This window comes from Perkinsus marinus (assembly GCF_000006405.1).
Source record: "Perkinsus marinus ATCC 50983 genomic scaffold scf_1104296944406, whole genome shotgun sequence".
In the NCBI taxonomy this organism is placed as follows: Eukaryota; Perkinsozoa; order Perkinsida; family Perkinsidae; genus Perkinsus; species Perkinsus marinus.
Window position 1 is genome coordinate 40,823 of NW_003211408.1, and position 15,330 is coordinate 56,152.

Below are 15,330 nucleotides of genomic sequence, written 5' to 3' on the forward strand. Positions count from 1 at the left end.
AAAGAGACCATGAATAGCATGAGTAGGATTTGGTAGGGAGGTATACACACCACTGCATCGAACTGTCTCATCATCCACGACATGAATGTCAATTGCATTAGTGATGATATTATCACCACGCTGAAGCATAAATATGGCTGGTACGCTGAAATCCAATGTCACCGTGAGAAACATCCAAAAAGAGGATAGCCTACCTGCTAGACCCTCCACTGCGATGTACTGCGCACCGAACTTCCCAGCAAGAGCTGTGACTGCCGATTGATATCCACCAAGGAAGGCCAGGGCAAGGAGGGCCACGGCACGACGGAGCCGACGTTTATGAACCTTATGATGGATTCAATTACATTGAATCCAAACAGGTGGTGGATGCATTACCTGGGAGTGGCTGACAGGAATATGATCATCAATAGCGACATGCGTCTTCATAGACCATTTCGATGCTGTGAAAGCCAACAGATAAAAAGGAAATGTCGCCGCTGAACAGAAGAACACTACTCGAACCGATATGCTCTCGGATTTCAAATCCAGAGGCCCTGAGATCGATCCCGGTACCTTACCAACAAAAGTGATGAACCTTGCACTTGAGAGCAGCCCTGCTATGCTTTGATCAGAACCTTGGTCGTCGGAGGACCCAAAGGCCATAGCTGATACCGCACCCACTACTATCAATATAGAACCGATAGTCTAAGATGGACACAGTAGGACGACGTATAGATGCCACCAAAATACACAATAAGCCTTGTCAAATTTAACGCCTACTGCAGTTCATCGCATAATGACTGTCAGAGCTGATAATAATATTTCCTGAACTGCTCACTGCAAAATCAACGGCAATGAAAGTCCCTGTATGATGATACACTCACGTTATGCGCATTATTACTTGTGCTCTAGATAGACCCTCCCCGAGCATAACACGAGCTACTGCTGCATTGGCTGGCACAGTCAGGCCCGAGGAACATGCTCTAATGGACATCGAGATATAAACCAAAGACCAGAAGTCGAACACTGCTGACAGTATGTAGAATATTACAGCTAACCTGAGGTAAGGTTAATATCAGCCTAAGTGACTGTCAATACTCTAGAGCTATTGACTACCCAACGATTCTCCGTTTATAGACCGGAGGCGGCTCCCATGCATCCATGTCCATCAATATCATCTGTTGTACTCTTGCCTCGATACGTAGTGCATCTAACTTCATCAACGAGTTCGCTATCGCTGTCACCACACACGATGTGAGGCACAGGAAACCTGACAGTGTTCAATGTCGCTGATCCATCCTCAGGATCAAAGGTGGTAGTGAATGTCTCGCAATGGGAATAGGAATGAATATGGACTTGTAGCCGTATAGGGTCGAGGAGTTCGGTAGAGAGAGTACTACATCCAAGTGCCAAATGCTTGACTTCAGGTGTAGATGGTGATGATTTTGGAAATGAGTATCCAAATGCTGCCCAAGCTGCACCAAAAGGGGTGAAGGCTGATGTCGATGCGGCTGCTACTGAGAACCAATCATGCTGTGTGAGGTGCATTGAGCACAATTATTGAAAACCGATGATACCACAACTCTTACACTTCTTGAATAGACTAACCCAACACGAACTAACAATGGAACACTTTGCATAGTATTACATGCTTCTCCATCCATATACTACATAAGCCACTGAACAACATGGCAGCTCGTCATCCTCTATTAGCTGGAAGCCATAGCACACTCATTGGTTACTCACCGTTACTAACCTCATACGAATGGGACTCTCGAGTACCGACCTCCGGTAACCGGTGACATGATGGACCATGAGCCCCTATTACGCTTCTCCCCTTATCACCCCTTCGTCGCAGTAGATCCGGGAGCTCTTAAGGAAGCTGTGAGGGCCTCACTATCCATGCAAGCGGTAGTTGTCCATGATGATGCTCATGTAATTAGTGACCACCGGTCACCGGCTCAGAATGTCTTAGGGGATGGTTGTGTGGGAGGTAAAAGAGGGCGTAACCCAGCAATATATTACTACTCCTGTTATGCCGCCTTCCACTCGCTGGTAAAGCCCAGAGCCGCGAGGTGGGGCTGTAATCGTCTATATCGAGTCGCTAGTAGTCAGAGGCATACACTTCTTACAGATCAGCTTCGAAGTAACAGACATAACAGCAGTATTCCTAACAGTTCACAAGAACATCATCTATGCTGCGAGGAACCTCAACTTCTCTGGTATTGATCATAAGTCCACCTTCTTAATATTAGCGAAGTCAGGAAGATGGCGAGCGAAAATAGTGATGGTAATGTGAATTTAGTGAAGAGGTCTGGATCTACTGCTTGGAGTGGTGACCATTATGATCTTCAAGTTAGCTGCGACTCTCCCGTACACTACTCAGACTTTCCCACCCTTGAGTCGGTAACTCGACTCACCCACCCTTGGCTGCAAACCGGAACATTGAACTACGATGAGTAACCTACAGACCTCAGAAAGTAGCCAAAGTAGTGACGTACAGAGAGAGATCTAACCGAGTAGTTCAATGATACCTGCCCAATCCACCAACCCGGTTAGCTCAGCCAAGGATGGACATCGCCTTGCATAGACTCAACTATCCAATCCTTTTCCACATTCGATATAGCCGGCATGTCCGTCTGGTGCTCTCGTCGTCCGATCACATCTCCGCCCGTCCCTGCGGCTCCCGACGACTTAGCGGTTTCAGCTCCCTGTGATTCCACCACAGTCGCAGAATAGCCCAGACTATCGGCTATGTAGGCCTCCCGGGCGTACCGATTGATACAATCACTGCGCCATCGACCAAACTTCTTCACTTTGTTCCGCTCGATTCCGGCCCTGAGTAGCCACTGGCACCCGCCGGCTCTCATGCTATGTAGAGAGTAACCTATCCATCCTTGTATCCCGGCTTTTGCTAGGTCCTCCTTCAATAGCCTTCGAAACTCCTTCTGAGTCCACCTGCAGCTCTTACTATTTGTACACAGTAGATGGTCTGGTGCGGCCCCTAGTTGATTTCTTGACTGGAGTAGGTATGCCGCGGCACGCACGGGACATATCAACCCAACGTCATCCCCCTCCTGGGTACAGAGAGCACCTAGCTGCCTCTTCTCGCCAGATAACCGCTGGTCTGTCTTCGAGCCTTCGATTATGATAGACACGCTAGTATTCCTTTGTCCGATCGACACATGGCTCACTTTCAGACTCAGGAGCTCGTCTCCTCGCAGAAGAAACCATGACCCCAGGACGTAGCTCGCTGCTCGCTGCTTGGCGAAAAAACCGGAGGCCGATTTGCATAAACTCATCAGCACCCCTAGAGTCAATGGCTCGGCCTGCTTTGGTCCTCCAATATGGCGTTCGCAGGCGGTCTTAATCCTCCGCGCATATGCACGCTGACAACTCGATAGTTTATAACCCAATAACTCGTTGAAGGCGATAGCCGTCGACAAATAGTCAGCCGCCGATCTGTAGTTGGCCTCCCGCAACGCTGCTGTTACTCTTTCCATTTTCTTCTCATCTAGAGGAAACGGCTCAAAGCCCATCTTCCCGCTCATCTCCTCCCACAACTTTAGTCTAGATCGGTATGTGGCCTTAGTACTCTCGGCTAGCATTGCTTTGCGCATAGTAGAAACGGCCCGCTCTAGCTCACTCACGTTAGCCGGCTCCGAAAGGTAATGGGCTCGCTTCCGCGAACCTCGCTTGCGCAGCTGGGATGGAATGAGCATGAGGAGATAGGACAAGCAACCCTACTGAGGGACTAAGACATGAGCCACCGCAGGAATAAACGCCGTAACTGACCTGCTCACGCCCAAACGGCCCCGACAGGCCCACATCAGTGGAGGCGATCCTGCTCGCACTGTGGTCAACGCGCCGTAGCACAGAATGCTACACTAGGCGAAGCCTTGGCAACCCGCCGATCGGCTGTATCACTCAACAGCGTTGACCCATCCGAGGGAGGGCCACCCGCCACTCCCGTTAGGTAACACTCGTTTCACGCAAGGCCACCCGCCTTGAAGGAAAAAGAAAAGGTTATTCACGCTCATCCCGAGCATCCAGTGATGGCTGCTGACTACAACCCGTAGTACACCGCAGCGACTAGACGTCTAACCATCCAACTCCGATGAGACGAACAACCAATAAAGGGGGGCAAAAAAAAAGAATAGAGGACGGCGCAAGGAATGGAGATACGGCGCTCCGTGCAGGTAGACCATCCAATGGATGGCATCCATATGCCCGAAACACGAAACATCGAGCCCCCAGAGAGATCTAACCGAGTAGTTCAATGATACCTGCCTAGGGGCGGCAGTGGGTGGGTTAAAAAAAAGTGGGGATCGTACCCAGAGAACGACTGCATGACACTGTCAGTATCACTGCCCAGTAATCGTAGGGGCTGAATTACCACCAAATTGTCATCTTGGCATCTTGACCTAACTCACACACCGTCGAGTCTCTTGTCACTTGAACTCTTAAGCATGTTCCCATGCTTCTCCATACAAGTGTGTTGTGGTAGTAGTTGTTGTTGTCTTATCGGAATGGCTACCAGCTCCCAGCAGCTTGTATCGGCCAACAGGAAGAAGGACTTTAAGAAGGTGGGCTAGTGATCGGCTGCTGGCTTGGCATTGTTTATATCTATTGCCAGAAAACTGACCCTGGGGAGGCAAAGAAGCGACGGGAGGAGGAGATCAAGGACCAACGGAAGGAGGAGAAGGAAGCGAAGATATCGGCTATACGGCAGAGTGCGGCAGGTAGTAGAAGTCGGTCAACTTGGGTGGGTTGGATGGCTATTGATAGACGCTGATAATGCCCCCTCTGGTAAGAAAGGATTCTTCTCGGATAAGAAGTTCACTGACCTTCAAATCTGTGATCCCCTCAAAGAGGCCCTCACGGCTTGTAGCTTCACTACGATGACGGATATTCAGGCTAAGGCGATTCCTCTTATGCTCAAGGGGAAGGATGTACTAGAAGCGATGGGACGGGTGGAGACGGTTCACGAGCCTCCATTTCACAGGTACTGGGTGCAGCTAAGACCGGATCTGGCAAGACACTGGCCTTCTTGGTACCGGCCTTAGAACTCCTCGTTGCCACCCGTTTTCAACCTAAAAATGGTAAGCAGGCGGTACCCTTGGAGGGTTACTCGTGGTGCTGGGATGCAGGTACTGGCGTTATGATCATCTCACCCACTCGTGAGCTGGCCATGCAAATCTTTGACGTTTGCAAGAGGGTAGTAAATACTCCCCAGCGTGACCACCTAGAAGCTATGCTTCAGCTCGTTGACTCAACCAAGCTGTCTCAAACTTACGGTATCGTTATGGGAGGGGTGAATAGGAAGAATGAAGCGGATAAGCTATCAAGAGGAATCAATATTCTTGGTAAGGCAACTGACCCGTGGCCTCAGCGGGTGGACTCTCCTCTAGTTGCCACGCCGGGCCGACTACTGGATCATCTCCAGAATACCAGGGGGTTCGTCTATGCTAATCTCATGAGCTTGGTTATTGATGAGGCCGATCGGATACTTCAAATTGGTAGTGTTGGGGGGATCTTGGCTCGTGTTTCATTGGAAGTGTTGTAGGTTTTGAGGAGGATATGAACCAAATATTGAAGATACTCCCTAAAAAGCGACAGACTTCTCTGTTTTCGGCGACTCAAACGCAGAAGGTAGGTTGTCCGCTGACCTCTTCTGGCATCGATGAGTTGCTTCAGGTCAATGATCTGGCCCGGTTGTCCCTGAAAAAGCCCATATTCGTGCAGAGCAAGGGAGCTGATGATGTAGTGGAAGGAGCACTGCTGGTGGGGTGGACATGTTGTGACAGGATGCGGCTATTTCGACAGCCTCTGGGTTGGTCCAGGGATATGTTGTGGTTGGTGGGGACGATCGTCTGCGACTTCTCTTCACATTCCTAAAGAAGAACCAAAAAAAGAAGGTTACAAAATCGTTGTTTGAATTACGTTCTACATGCCCATCAGGTTATGGTTTTCTTCTCCTCGTGCAATTCGGTGAAGTTCCATGACGAGCTCCTCAACTACATCGACATACCTGTTATATCCATCCACGGTCAGAAGAAGCAGTCGGCTCGCATGACCAACTTCTATCGATTCTGCCAAATGGAGTCGGGTATACTACTGTGTAGGTGGTGGCTGGGGACGACTATCGACTGTGATTTGACCGTGGAGTGGTATGGATACGTGTAGGTACGGATGTAGCTGCAAGAGGTTTGGATATTCCTAAAGTTGATTGGATTGTTCAGTACGATCCTCCAGATGATCCGAAAGTACTCGACTCACTTGACGTAGATGGATATATCTACCTCTCAGGAATACATTCATCGTGTTGGGCGTACTGCTCGTGGCGCCGAGGGTACTGGTAAGGCCCTCCTCTTCCTCATGCCAGAGGAGCTAGGTTTCCTGAGGTAGGCAGGGAGCTGAATAGAGGTATCGCAACTGTGGGCTAGGTACCTTCGTAAATCGGGCGTGACGACCCTCAACGAGTACGTGTTCCCACCAGCTAAAGTGGCTAATATACAGCATCAGTTGGAGAAGCTAGTCGAGTCGAATTATCACCTTCATCGGGCTAGTCGGGATGCTTATCGATCGTATCTGCACGCTTATGCTGCCCATGCCTCTAAGGATTGCTTTGATGTCCACTCACTGGACCTGCAGAAGCTAGCCAAGTGCTTTGGATTTGCAGTGCCACCGAAGGTTGATCTCAATTTGAAGGATACGAAGAAGAGCGACAGGCAAGTTGGGATGAGGGATATCCACGTGGAGTATGCTGCGTTTTCAGGGGCGGGCGGAAAATGGTAAAGTCAGGAAGGTTCAATAAGGGTCAGGGTGACTTTAGCGCTAGCAACCCTTATGGGAAGAAGACCAATGGAGACAAACGTCAGTTCAGCATGTAGAAGGGGGATAGTAGAGCACTGATGAGGATACCAGAGTTAGTACCGTTCCTTCAACAACTCTCAACGTCAATACCATCTGTTAATAGTACGGTTAGTATCGGCTTGCTGGAGGACATTCTCCTCTCGACCATTCTATACCACACTGTTTCCACATTACTGGAAGATCGCCTTCTTGTTGGGGAGGGATATGTGGCAAGATCATGATGAATAGAGAGCCTGACGATAGCTGCCTCGAGCAGTTGTATGCATGCTGACCTATAAATAACTACACTTGACCTGAGTCTTGACATTATGGGCTTCTTGAGTGTTGTCATCTTGCAGTGTTTTTGAGTCCAACATGACTTCTACATGTCTGGATTCGTTATCCGTAGGGTGAGGTATGGTCAAGGAAGCAGAAGTAGACAGTTGAATGGCTTGGGAAGTGAACTGATATTATTGTTGATATTAATCACGTCTTCAGCTCAATTTCGATGATGTTAACTGTGGGGTTGTTTTGGTTCCCAGCGTGCCATGAAGGAAGCAAGGAGGGGACTGTTTAGTACGTCGATAGTGAAGAGCGCTATCGCTGAGAATGTCTGAGATCCTCACCAAATTTGGCAGATAACGCGGTGGAGAGTTGAAGTGGAGTTACAACCTGCATAGTGACAAGTCATTGTCAACGGGCTTCTTGTAACGAGACCTCGTATGGACTCGTTTCTCTCTCTTATGGGTTTGTGAGTTGCTAGTAGTACAATGCATTGGTCCCGGGCGTGGCATACAGCATGGTGTACAGGACGTGTTGTTTGCTTGTATTGAGCAATGCCAGGGGCTAGTGAAGAGACTACTTTAAAGGAGCTCGTTGAGGGTCATCCCGATTTGGCTTTCAATGAAGAGAACACGAAGGTCAAATGCATCTCTACAGGTAGTTGGGCTAAAGCTGTGGGGTATTGGGAGTCCTATAGTACTGAAGTTGAATCATGGTAGGTCATGAGATGCCTTTAACGTACCAGGTAGTTCACGAGTATATTAACAGACCTAAGTACTTGAAGGCTAGGGAGTTGGTGGAGGAAGGGATCAGTGTCGATGATGAGGTACTTGTGTGATGTCTGCATACTGTTACTGGTGGTAGCTCATCTCGTTAGATGGAGGAGTATAAGGATTACCTCATCCAGCATGACCGGTTCCCTCATTGCTACTTCTGTGTCGTTACACATAAGAAGGTGAATAAGGATCCTGCCTCAGTTCACAAGTAGGGAACATCAACCCTTCAAGGGTCCACATCATTATAGTGGCAAATAAGCGGGCTCTATGTTAGGCACTTGTCGGGGAAGAAATTCCAGTATAAGCTTAAGGCATACAAAGAGAGACAGCAAGCGAGAGAGGGTGTTGAAGCCAAGTCGAAGCAGGCGAAAGGGAAGGAGGATATTGCTGAGGGGGATGAGGAGGACCTCTCTATGGAGGAGATGGATGCTATGTTTGGTGAGGGAAGTGATGATGAGGAAGCGGTCGAAGAGGAGGAGGAAGGTGTAGTGGTGGATGATGATGAGGAGGAGGAAGAGGAAGAGGACGAGGAAGGTGAGACACTGATCCGTCGATGGTCTGTGGAGCGCATTTTGTGATGTTCACAAGCCTGAGGGTTCTCGATTCGGATTGTTCCTTAGGTGTTGTCGTGGACGATGAGGGAGAGAATGATGATGATGATGATGATGATGATGATGTTGAAGAAAATGACGATGAGGAAGAAGTGGAGGAGGTTGATGCTGATGAGGTTTCTGATGAGGAGGATGAAGATGCTGTGGAGTCTTATGGGAAGGGGAAGGGAAAAGGGAAGGGAAAAGGGAAGGGAAAAGGAAAGGGGAAGGGGAAAGGAAAGGGGAAGGGCTTTGGGAAGGGGAAGGGCCTTGGCTCTGACGAAGACGAAGGTGGGCGAGGAAAAGGGAAGGGGAAAGGGAAGGGAAAAGGGAAGGGGAAAGGGAAGGGGAAAGGCTTCGTAGAGGATAGTATCGACATCACCGACAGTGCTGAGCAAGGGAAGGGGAAGGGGAAGGGAGGTAAAGGCTTTGGATCCCATGGGAAGCGCAAGGGGAAGGGAAAGGGCAAGAGGTTCAGTGAATCAGAGGGAGGGAAAGGGAAGGGAGGTAAAGGCTTTGGCGGTCACGGTAAAGGAAAGGGGAAAGGGAAGGGCTTTAGCGAATCTGAAGGAGGGAAGGGTAAGGGAGGAAAGGGAGGCTTCGGTGGCCATGGTAAAGGAAAGGGGAAGGGCAAGGGTAAAGGCAAGGGTAAAGGATTCAAGCGGTCTGCTGAGAATGAGGGATTTGGCAGTTATGGAAAGAGAGCAAGATTCGAGTGATAGCCGCTACTACCCCCAGTACTCTGATACCAACGTTAATATGGTTCCTACGTTACAGTAGATCTAGGAGTGTTTGGTTACTGGGTCAATGTGTGGAGGGAGGAGGATAGTCATAAGGTAGAGAAGTCTCTCGTTGTTCGTAGGTTTTACGGTATGGATCTTACTTGCCCTAATTGTTATGTATTCATATGTCGGCAGAGAGATGGTGCTGTGATCATGCTGGAAGGGGAAAAGCAGGCTGGGGAGTTCGGCATGGATGTTGGTGCTCGAGTCAAGGAGACCGAGAAAGGTACGTAGGGTATCGCTTCATATGGATGCCTGTGTATCCCCTAGAACCCTGTAGTTTATCAGTGAGATTATTATCATCGCTAGTGGAGGGACCTTACTCCTCAGCTTGAGCGTTTTTCAATCTTACCGAGTCTTTCGATGCCCAATATTCTGTGCCACATTCCTGTTGAAGTCATTCCGGTCTGAACCAGAATTTCAAACCCCGGCATTTCATGGGCTATGCTGTGGAGTGTATAGGGTTGGGGCGTAGGTACCTATTATGATGCGGCTAGGCTCACGATAACGACCCATCGCATTTATTGGCGACATGCTGGGCAATACAAATGTAAGTCTGTAGAAGTGCCAGAGTGTCTGCTGTTGTTGCAGCCCACACCTCGTGGTGGAGGGTTCTGTGCGCTTAGGTATTCGGCTTGACCAGGTAGACACGATAAAGATTAAAGGAGGGTATTTTCGAGATGCGAAACTGTGAGGCTGCGGAATTGAAGGCGGTGTTCGAACTAGCTTTAAGCAGTTACCTTACGTTTTGGGGTCATCCCGGAGATGGTTTAAGTATCAGAGGGACATGTTCTGCTGATGCTGAGCGATTAGAAGCCATGGTCAGTCGGCTGGTGAGCAACGGGGAATAAACGCTCGATTTCAACGAGGGTTGAGCTATACTACTTCCGGTTGGCTGTTAACCAATGTATATCCAATGTTATCTCTCAGGTCACTACCCAAAGCTGGAGCGCTTCGCCATCGTATGAGCCTGTCGGTGGGCAGATTGGGGGTATTGGGCGTCTACTGCAGCGGAGAGAGAAACAAATAGAGGAAGACAATAGGAGTGTGAATGAAGGTAACACTTGTTATCTCCCCGCTTACTCTTCGTTCGCTTGAAAACATGGAGATTTCCACGACTGTGCGCCACTGTGGCATAGCAATCCTCTCTTAGGTCTCGCTGATCTTCGGTCGTTGCAAGCAAGCGCTTCTGATCTCGTTCAACTGGCCAGGCGACTTCAACGAGATGAGAAAGATGACTCAACTCAGGTGAGTTGATTCGGTATAGTTGAGCTCTCAATGGAACGTTGAATAAGACTTGACTAGATTTTTACCCTCTGTATAGGTCCGATCTCTTCTTGAGGAATACGGTCTAGTAAGTGATGATGATGATGGTACGCTGGCCGCTCCGGCAGCGACTTATCAGCAAGTTATCCAGCTCTGTTGCACAGCGCTGAGCAATGCGAGCAAGTCCTGTGGAATTATGCTCCTTCAGGATGTGTAAGCTCGGCCTGCGAGGAATGGCATGGGAGTCTATGGTGTGTAGGTACTGCCTAGTCAACAGAGCCTTGGGCTTCGATCTTATCTCTCCTCGGACTCTTCTTGAGTGTCTGAAGACTGAGGCAGGTCGAGCTGATCGGAGGCTAACTATACGGCGGTTTCGAGATGGAGCTTTCCTCGCAGTGAGTCGAAGATCGTTACGACCGTAGGTTGTGGAGGCCGAGGCTTCCTTCCTCAGGTGGCTTTGCCGAACTTCTCGACGGAGGAAGCATGTAGACGCTTGAGAGATGAAGTACTGCCGACTTGGCGCGACAGCGTTGGGTCGTTGGAATTAGCAGATGCTTGGAAAAGTAAGACTTTTGATGGTTTCGGGAGTTCTGGGGTTGAGACGAGTATCTTCGCATTCTCAGTATCCCCATCGCTTGCGACTATATTGCTCACGGAAGCCACCAATCTCGGTGTAGTGGCCGCAGATGTCTCTATTGAGGGCGACCGTTGGCAGCGGAATATGTTCACGGAGTACCATGAACATTGACACATCTTCACACAGTAGTTGCCTTTTTCTCAGTCTAGTGCTCACCTCTATACATTATGTCTTTACGCGTTATAGAGTATCGTGTTGTCACAGAGTGCGGCCAAGTCGATATGGACTAGGAAGTGTTGGCCTGCGTCATTGAGGTGTTCACATTACAGGGGCGGCTATGCCACATAAAGGCAGCGATACTATACAGGGGCGGCTATGCCACATAGAGGCAGCTATACTATAGAGGGGCGGCTATGCCACATAAAGGCAGCGATACTATACAGAGGCGGCTATGCCACATAGAGGCAGCGATACTATACAGGGGCGGCTATGCCACATAGAGGCAGCGATACTATACAGGGGCGGCTATGCCACATAAAGGCAGCGATACTATACAGGGGCGGCTATGCCACATAGAGGCAGCGATACTATACAGGGGCGGCTATGCCACATAGAGGCAGCTATACTATAGAGGGGCGGCTATGCCACATAGAAGCAGCTATACTATAGAGGGGCGGCTATGCCACATAGAGGCAGCGATACTACACAGGGGCGGCTATGCCACATAGAGGCAGCTATACTATAGAGGGGCGGCTATGCCACATAGAGGCAGCTATACTATAGAGGGGCGGCTATGCCACATAGAAGCAGCTATACTATAGAGGGGCGGCTATGCCACATAGAGGCAGCGATACTACACAGGGGCGGCTATGCCACATAGAGGCAGCTATACTATAGAGGGGCGGCTATGCCACATAGAGGCAGCTATACTATAGAGGGGCGGCTATGCCACATAGAGGCAGCTATACTATAGAGGGGCGGCTATGCCACATAGAGGCAGCTATACTATAGAGGGGCGGCTAAGCCACATAGAGGCAGCTATACTATAGAGGGGCGGCTATGCCACATAGAGGCAGCTATACTATACAGGGGCGGCTATGCCACATAGAGGCAGCTATACTATAGAGGGGCGGCTATGCCACATAGAGGCAGCTATACTATAGAGGGGCGGCTATGCCACATAGAGGCAGCTATACTATACAGGGGCGGCTATGCCACATAGAGACAGCTATACTATAGAGGGGAGGCTATGCCCGGCCAGGGCCGCTATGCCAGGTAAAGGCCGCTATCCCTTGTAGGAGCCGGTATGCCCCCCTCCAGGCTACATACCGCCATCTCACTCCATCGCTTATTGGAGGTGATACCGACGGAGGATTACCGTACCTTGGCACGTCCCTTAGTAAGCTGCTACAGCCTCCTCGCAAGGAGAGCATAACATACCTCCAGGGCCTATCTCACAACTTCATCAATCATCGTGTAAAGGTGGGATTCGTGAGCCTTGAGAATCGCTGGCCGCGTCGATGCGAAGCAGTTGTTCACTCTAGACTGGCACATGCGGATCAGACGACTCTGTCAAGCTCGATCAAGTTGTGTCTTTGGTAGTCGCAGGTATGTGCCACCATTTTTGCGGAGTGTGGAAGAGTGCGATTGGTTTGGCAGCAAGCATCCATGAGTGTGGATATGCTTGATGTCCATGGGTAGTCTATTTTCGAGTCAGGTGAGGATGAATTCTTGAAGACTTACGACAAGGCCTGACAGTCAACAGTAGCTCATTCGAACGCGGTCTAGAATTGTTGCACCTACTGGCTCGCAGGTACATACCAAATTCAATGAGGTGTTCACCGTACGGCTTACAAACATAAACGACCAGGATTCTATTGCCGCCGGGAATGGTTAATTCACTCTGCCATGAGTATGTCTTACGGTAAGACTCTTACCTATCTCTGATATAATCCTAGGCCTAGTGATCAGCGCAGGACAGGCCCTCCAGGATTCCAACTGTTGGTTAGCAACTATCAACGCAACTTTTCGTAGGTTTTTTTGATTCACTGAACTCACGAGGGTCATGCTAACAACTGCTCAATCACTGTGACCATGTCTTCTGCGACGATGGTTTCAAAAGTGAAGGCTTCGTACAACAGTAGATTTTTATGCGACCACAACAGTGGTCATTTTATAAGACTTTATAAGCACGCCCAGAATAAAAATGATGATGATGGCGATCGGCCATCTATGAACTTTCCACACCATGGTCAGGCTTAACCACTCCACATCCATGCTTGTTACAGTGGGTCCTCTTAGCCAATTCACATTTCCACAACTTGGACATATCCAACTGCCTGGTGGATCCGCTCTTAGAGGCGGTCTACTGGGAGGAGGAGGAGGAGGGGGGACATCAGGAGCAATCATGCTCCGCACCAGATGGGATACTTCTTCATGATACACGTTTCTGCCAGGGGCTCCGTATCCACGACCATGAGAAAGACTCCCATGCGAGTCGCCACGTATGGTGTCTGCAGCTGGAGTCGCGACTCCACTAGCCACAGTGGATCCTGGTAGAGGGGAGTCTGATGGCACATTGACAGTGGGGGTAGAACCACTGGAGGTCGAATTCATCTTGATCATATCAGCAACGAAACCACGCTTCTCAAGTTCAGCTTTATATTTTCTTGTATATTCAATGTCGGACGCTTCTCTTCCTTTCTGACAGGTACGACCGTTGCAAATTGTTCTGGCCGGCCAGTTGACATTGTTGCACTTGACACATATCCACGACCCGAAAGGGGCCGATAGGAGCTCTTGAATGAAGGTGTTTTTCTTGTCAGCAGTGGTGGGCAGAGTACCAGTACGATGGGCTTCCAGTAGGATTTCCTCGTCCCTTGTGGTCTTACGCTCTGCCAGGCAATTATCGCACTCACGTGCCAAGGGCTTCACAGAGCGAACACCTGAAGGAAAGCATTCTGTGATGTAAACATAACCTGTATTCTCACCGCAAGCATGACAATTCCAGTTCTCTAGAGGCTTGGGAGCATTGCATTTCCTCATATTGCAGAATAGCTTGTGGGAGTAGTTGATATTGCCGCAACGAACACATTTCCAGCCGCCGTTCTCGAGGGACGGTAGAGGACGAGCTGCCGGTCCAGTAGGTGCGTTCGGAGGTGGTGGACCCGGTGGTGGGGGAGGAGGGGGAGGGAGCTGAAAGAACAACAGTGGTCACTAGACGCATATACAGGCCCTCGATATCCCGTAGTGGGCTTGACCGTTGCGACCAACGACCCCACGAATAAGGCTATGGCCTCGTAAAGGGCCTTGGAGTACTTACTGGAGATTTCTTAGAGTACGACAGTATAGCTGGATCTGTGATAGTCATGTTGATGATCGCTTTGTACAATGGATGTACCAACGACAGGAACTTGTCGGTTGAGACTAGTGGAGCAAATGTGCCGCGCAAAATAATCGATCATTTCCAAGGAATTTCAAGATTTGCAAGTTCTCAAGATTTTGAGTCTGCGTACGCCCAAGATTTCGAGCCCTGATTGCGTTAAACCATTGATCTCGGATATCGAAGATCGATACCTGCTAGGCGGAAGATTCATAAGAGAGAATGCTGCGGTGGTAGACGAAGGCAGGACGAGACCGTACAGAGGCGAAAGACGGCCGAGAAATAGAAGCACTCGGCCCATAGGCGTAGGATGGACATGGACTGGTAGTAGTAGGAGGGACTAGTGTGAGGGTCGTGGTAGTAGTAGTAGTTGTGGTGTTAGCCGTATCTCGGTCGGCGGGTACATCTAACCTTGCTGCGCCACAAGAGGCAATAGTCGTGCTACTCATCCTGATACGCAGTACAAGGCAACAAAGTACGCTAAAAGACTTCTCTCTATTGAAGAGAACTCTCTATTTATCGCGCTATTGGGTTCTCCTTGGGCCTGTGGGCAAACTGAACGGGCCTTGGGCAACATAGCTGGGGCTTTCACCAGATTGTTAGACATGGGAGTAGCCTATCAAGGCCGACGTTGTTCTTGACTTGAGTCCCTCTTTCGTAACGGCATTTGGTCTCTATCCAATTTATGACGAGAAAAGCCTCGTGAGATACCCCTATGTAGCAACGACATCTTGTTGGGCATTGTTATTTCCCTCGTTGTTTCGCTTCTCAATCTGTTTACTGCCACTGAACTGCATGTTGGGTTTACCCTGTTTCAATTAACACCAGCGTGGCGGTGGGA

General features: G+C 49.6%; 4 protein-coding genes across 4 annotated transcripts in view; 2 read left to right on the forward strand and 2 right to left on the reverse strand.

Annotated features, from left to right (window-relative positions):
- Nucleotides 1-973, reverse strand: part of Pmar_PMAR016566 (conserved hypothetical protein) — a gene marked incomplete at both ends in the record, with an annotated part of 2,083 nt that extends 1,110 nt beyond the window's left edge. The window contains 4 exons of the mRNA XM_002780325.1: nt 195-324; nt 376-476; nt 558-684; nt 881-973. Coding sequence (XP_002780371.1) covers nt 195-324; nt 376-476; nt 558-684; nt 881-973 — 451 coding nt within the window. The remainder of the gene's footprint in view (nt 1-194; nt 325-375; nt 477-557; nt 685-880) is intronic.
- A 3,511-nt stretch (nt 974-4,484) lies between these two features.
- Pmar_PMAR016567 (DEAD/DEAH box ATP-dependent RNA helicase, putative) lies at nt 4,485-7,007 on the forward strand. The gene is made up of 15 exons (XM_002780326.1): nt 4,485-4,565; nt 4,616-4,721; nt 4,768-4,931; nt 4,985-5,081; nt 5,130-5,197; nt 5,243-5,345; nt 5,391-5,498; nt 5,546-5,631; nt 5,677-5,742; nt 5,787-5,897; nt 5,941-6,100; nt 6,166-6,245; nt 6,289-6,383; nt 6,426-6,710; nt 6,758-7,007. The coding sequence occupies exons 1-15, from the start codon at nt 4,509-4,511 to the stop codon at nt 6,870-6,872; spliced, it is 1,701 nt and encodes a 566-aa protein (XP_002780372.1). The 5' UTR covers nt 4,485-4,508; the 3' UTR covers nt 6,873-7,007.
- A 663-nt stretch (nt 7,008-7,670) lies between these two features.
- Pmar_PMAR016568 (hypothetical protein) lies at nt 7,671-11,019 on the forward strand (the record flags this gene model as incomplete). Its single annotated transcript, XM_002780327.1, has 14 exons — nt 7,671-7,773; nt 7,836-7,942; nt 7,994-8,100; nt 8,167-8,426; nt 8,513-9,197; nt 9,345-9,490; nt 9,740-9,814; nt 9,891-9,954; nt 10,046-10,097; nt 10,195-10,321; nt 10,418-10,512; nt 10,589-10,743; nt 10,790-10,869; nt 10,982-11,019. The coding sequence occupies 14 exons, from the start codon at nt 7,671-7,673 to the stop codon at nt 11,017-11,019; spliced, it is 2,094 nt and encodes a 697-aa protein (XP_002780373.1).
- A 2,318-nt stretch (nt 11,020-13,337) lies between these two features.
- Nucleotides 13,338-14,477, reverse strand: Pmar_PMAR016569 (hypothetical protein; the record flags this gene model as incomplete). Its single annotated transcript, XM_002780328.1, has 4 exons — nt 13,338-13,472; nt 13,526-14,052; nt 14,098-14,302; nt 14,430-14,477. The coding sequence occupies 4 exons, from the start codon at nt 14,475-14,477 to the stop codon at nt 13,338-13,340; spliced, it is 915 nt and encodes a 304-aa protein (XP_002780374.1).
- Between the last annotated feature and the right edge of the window lie 853 nt (nt 14,478-15,330).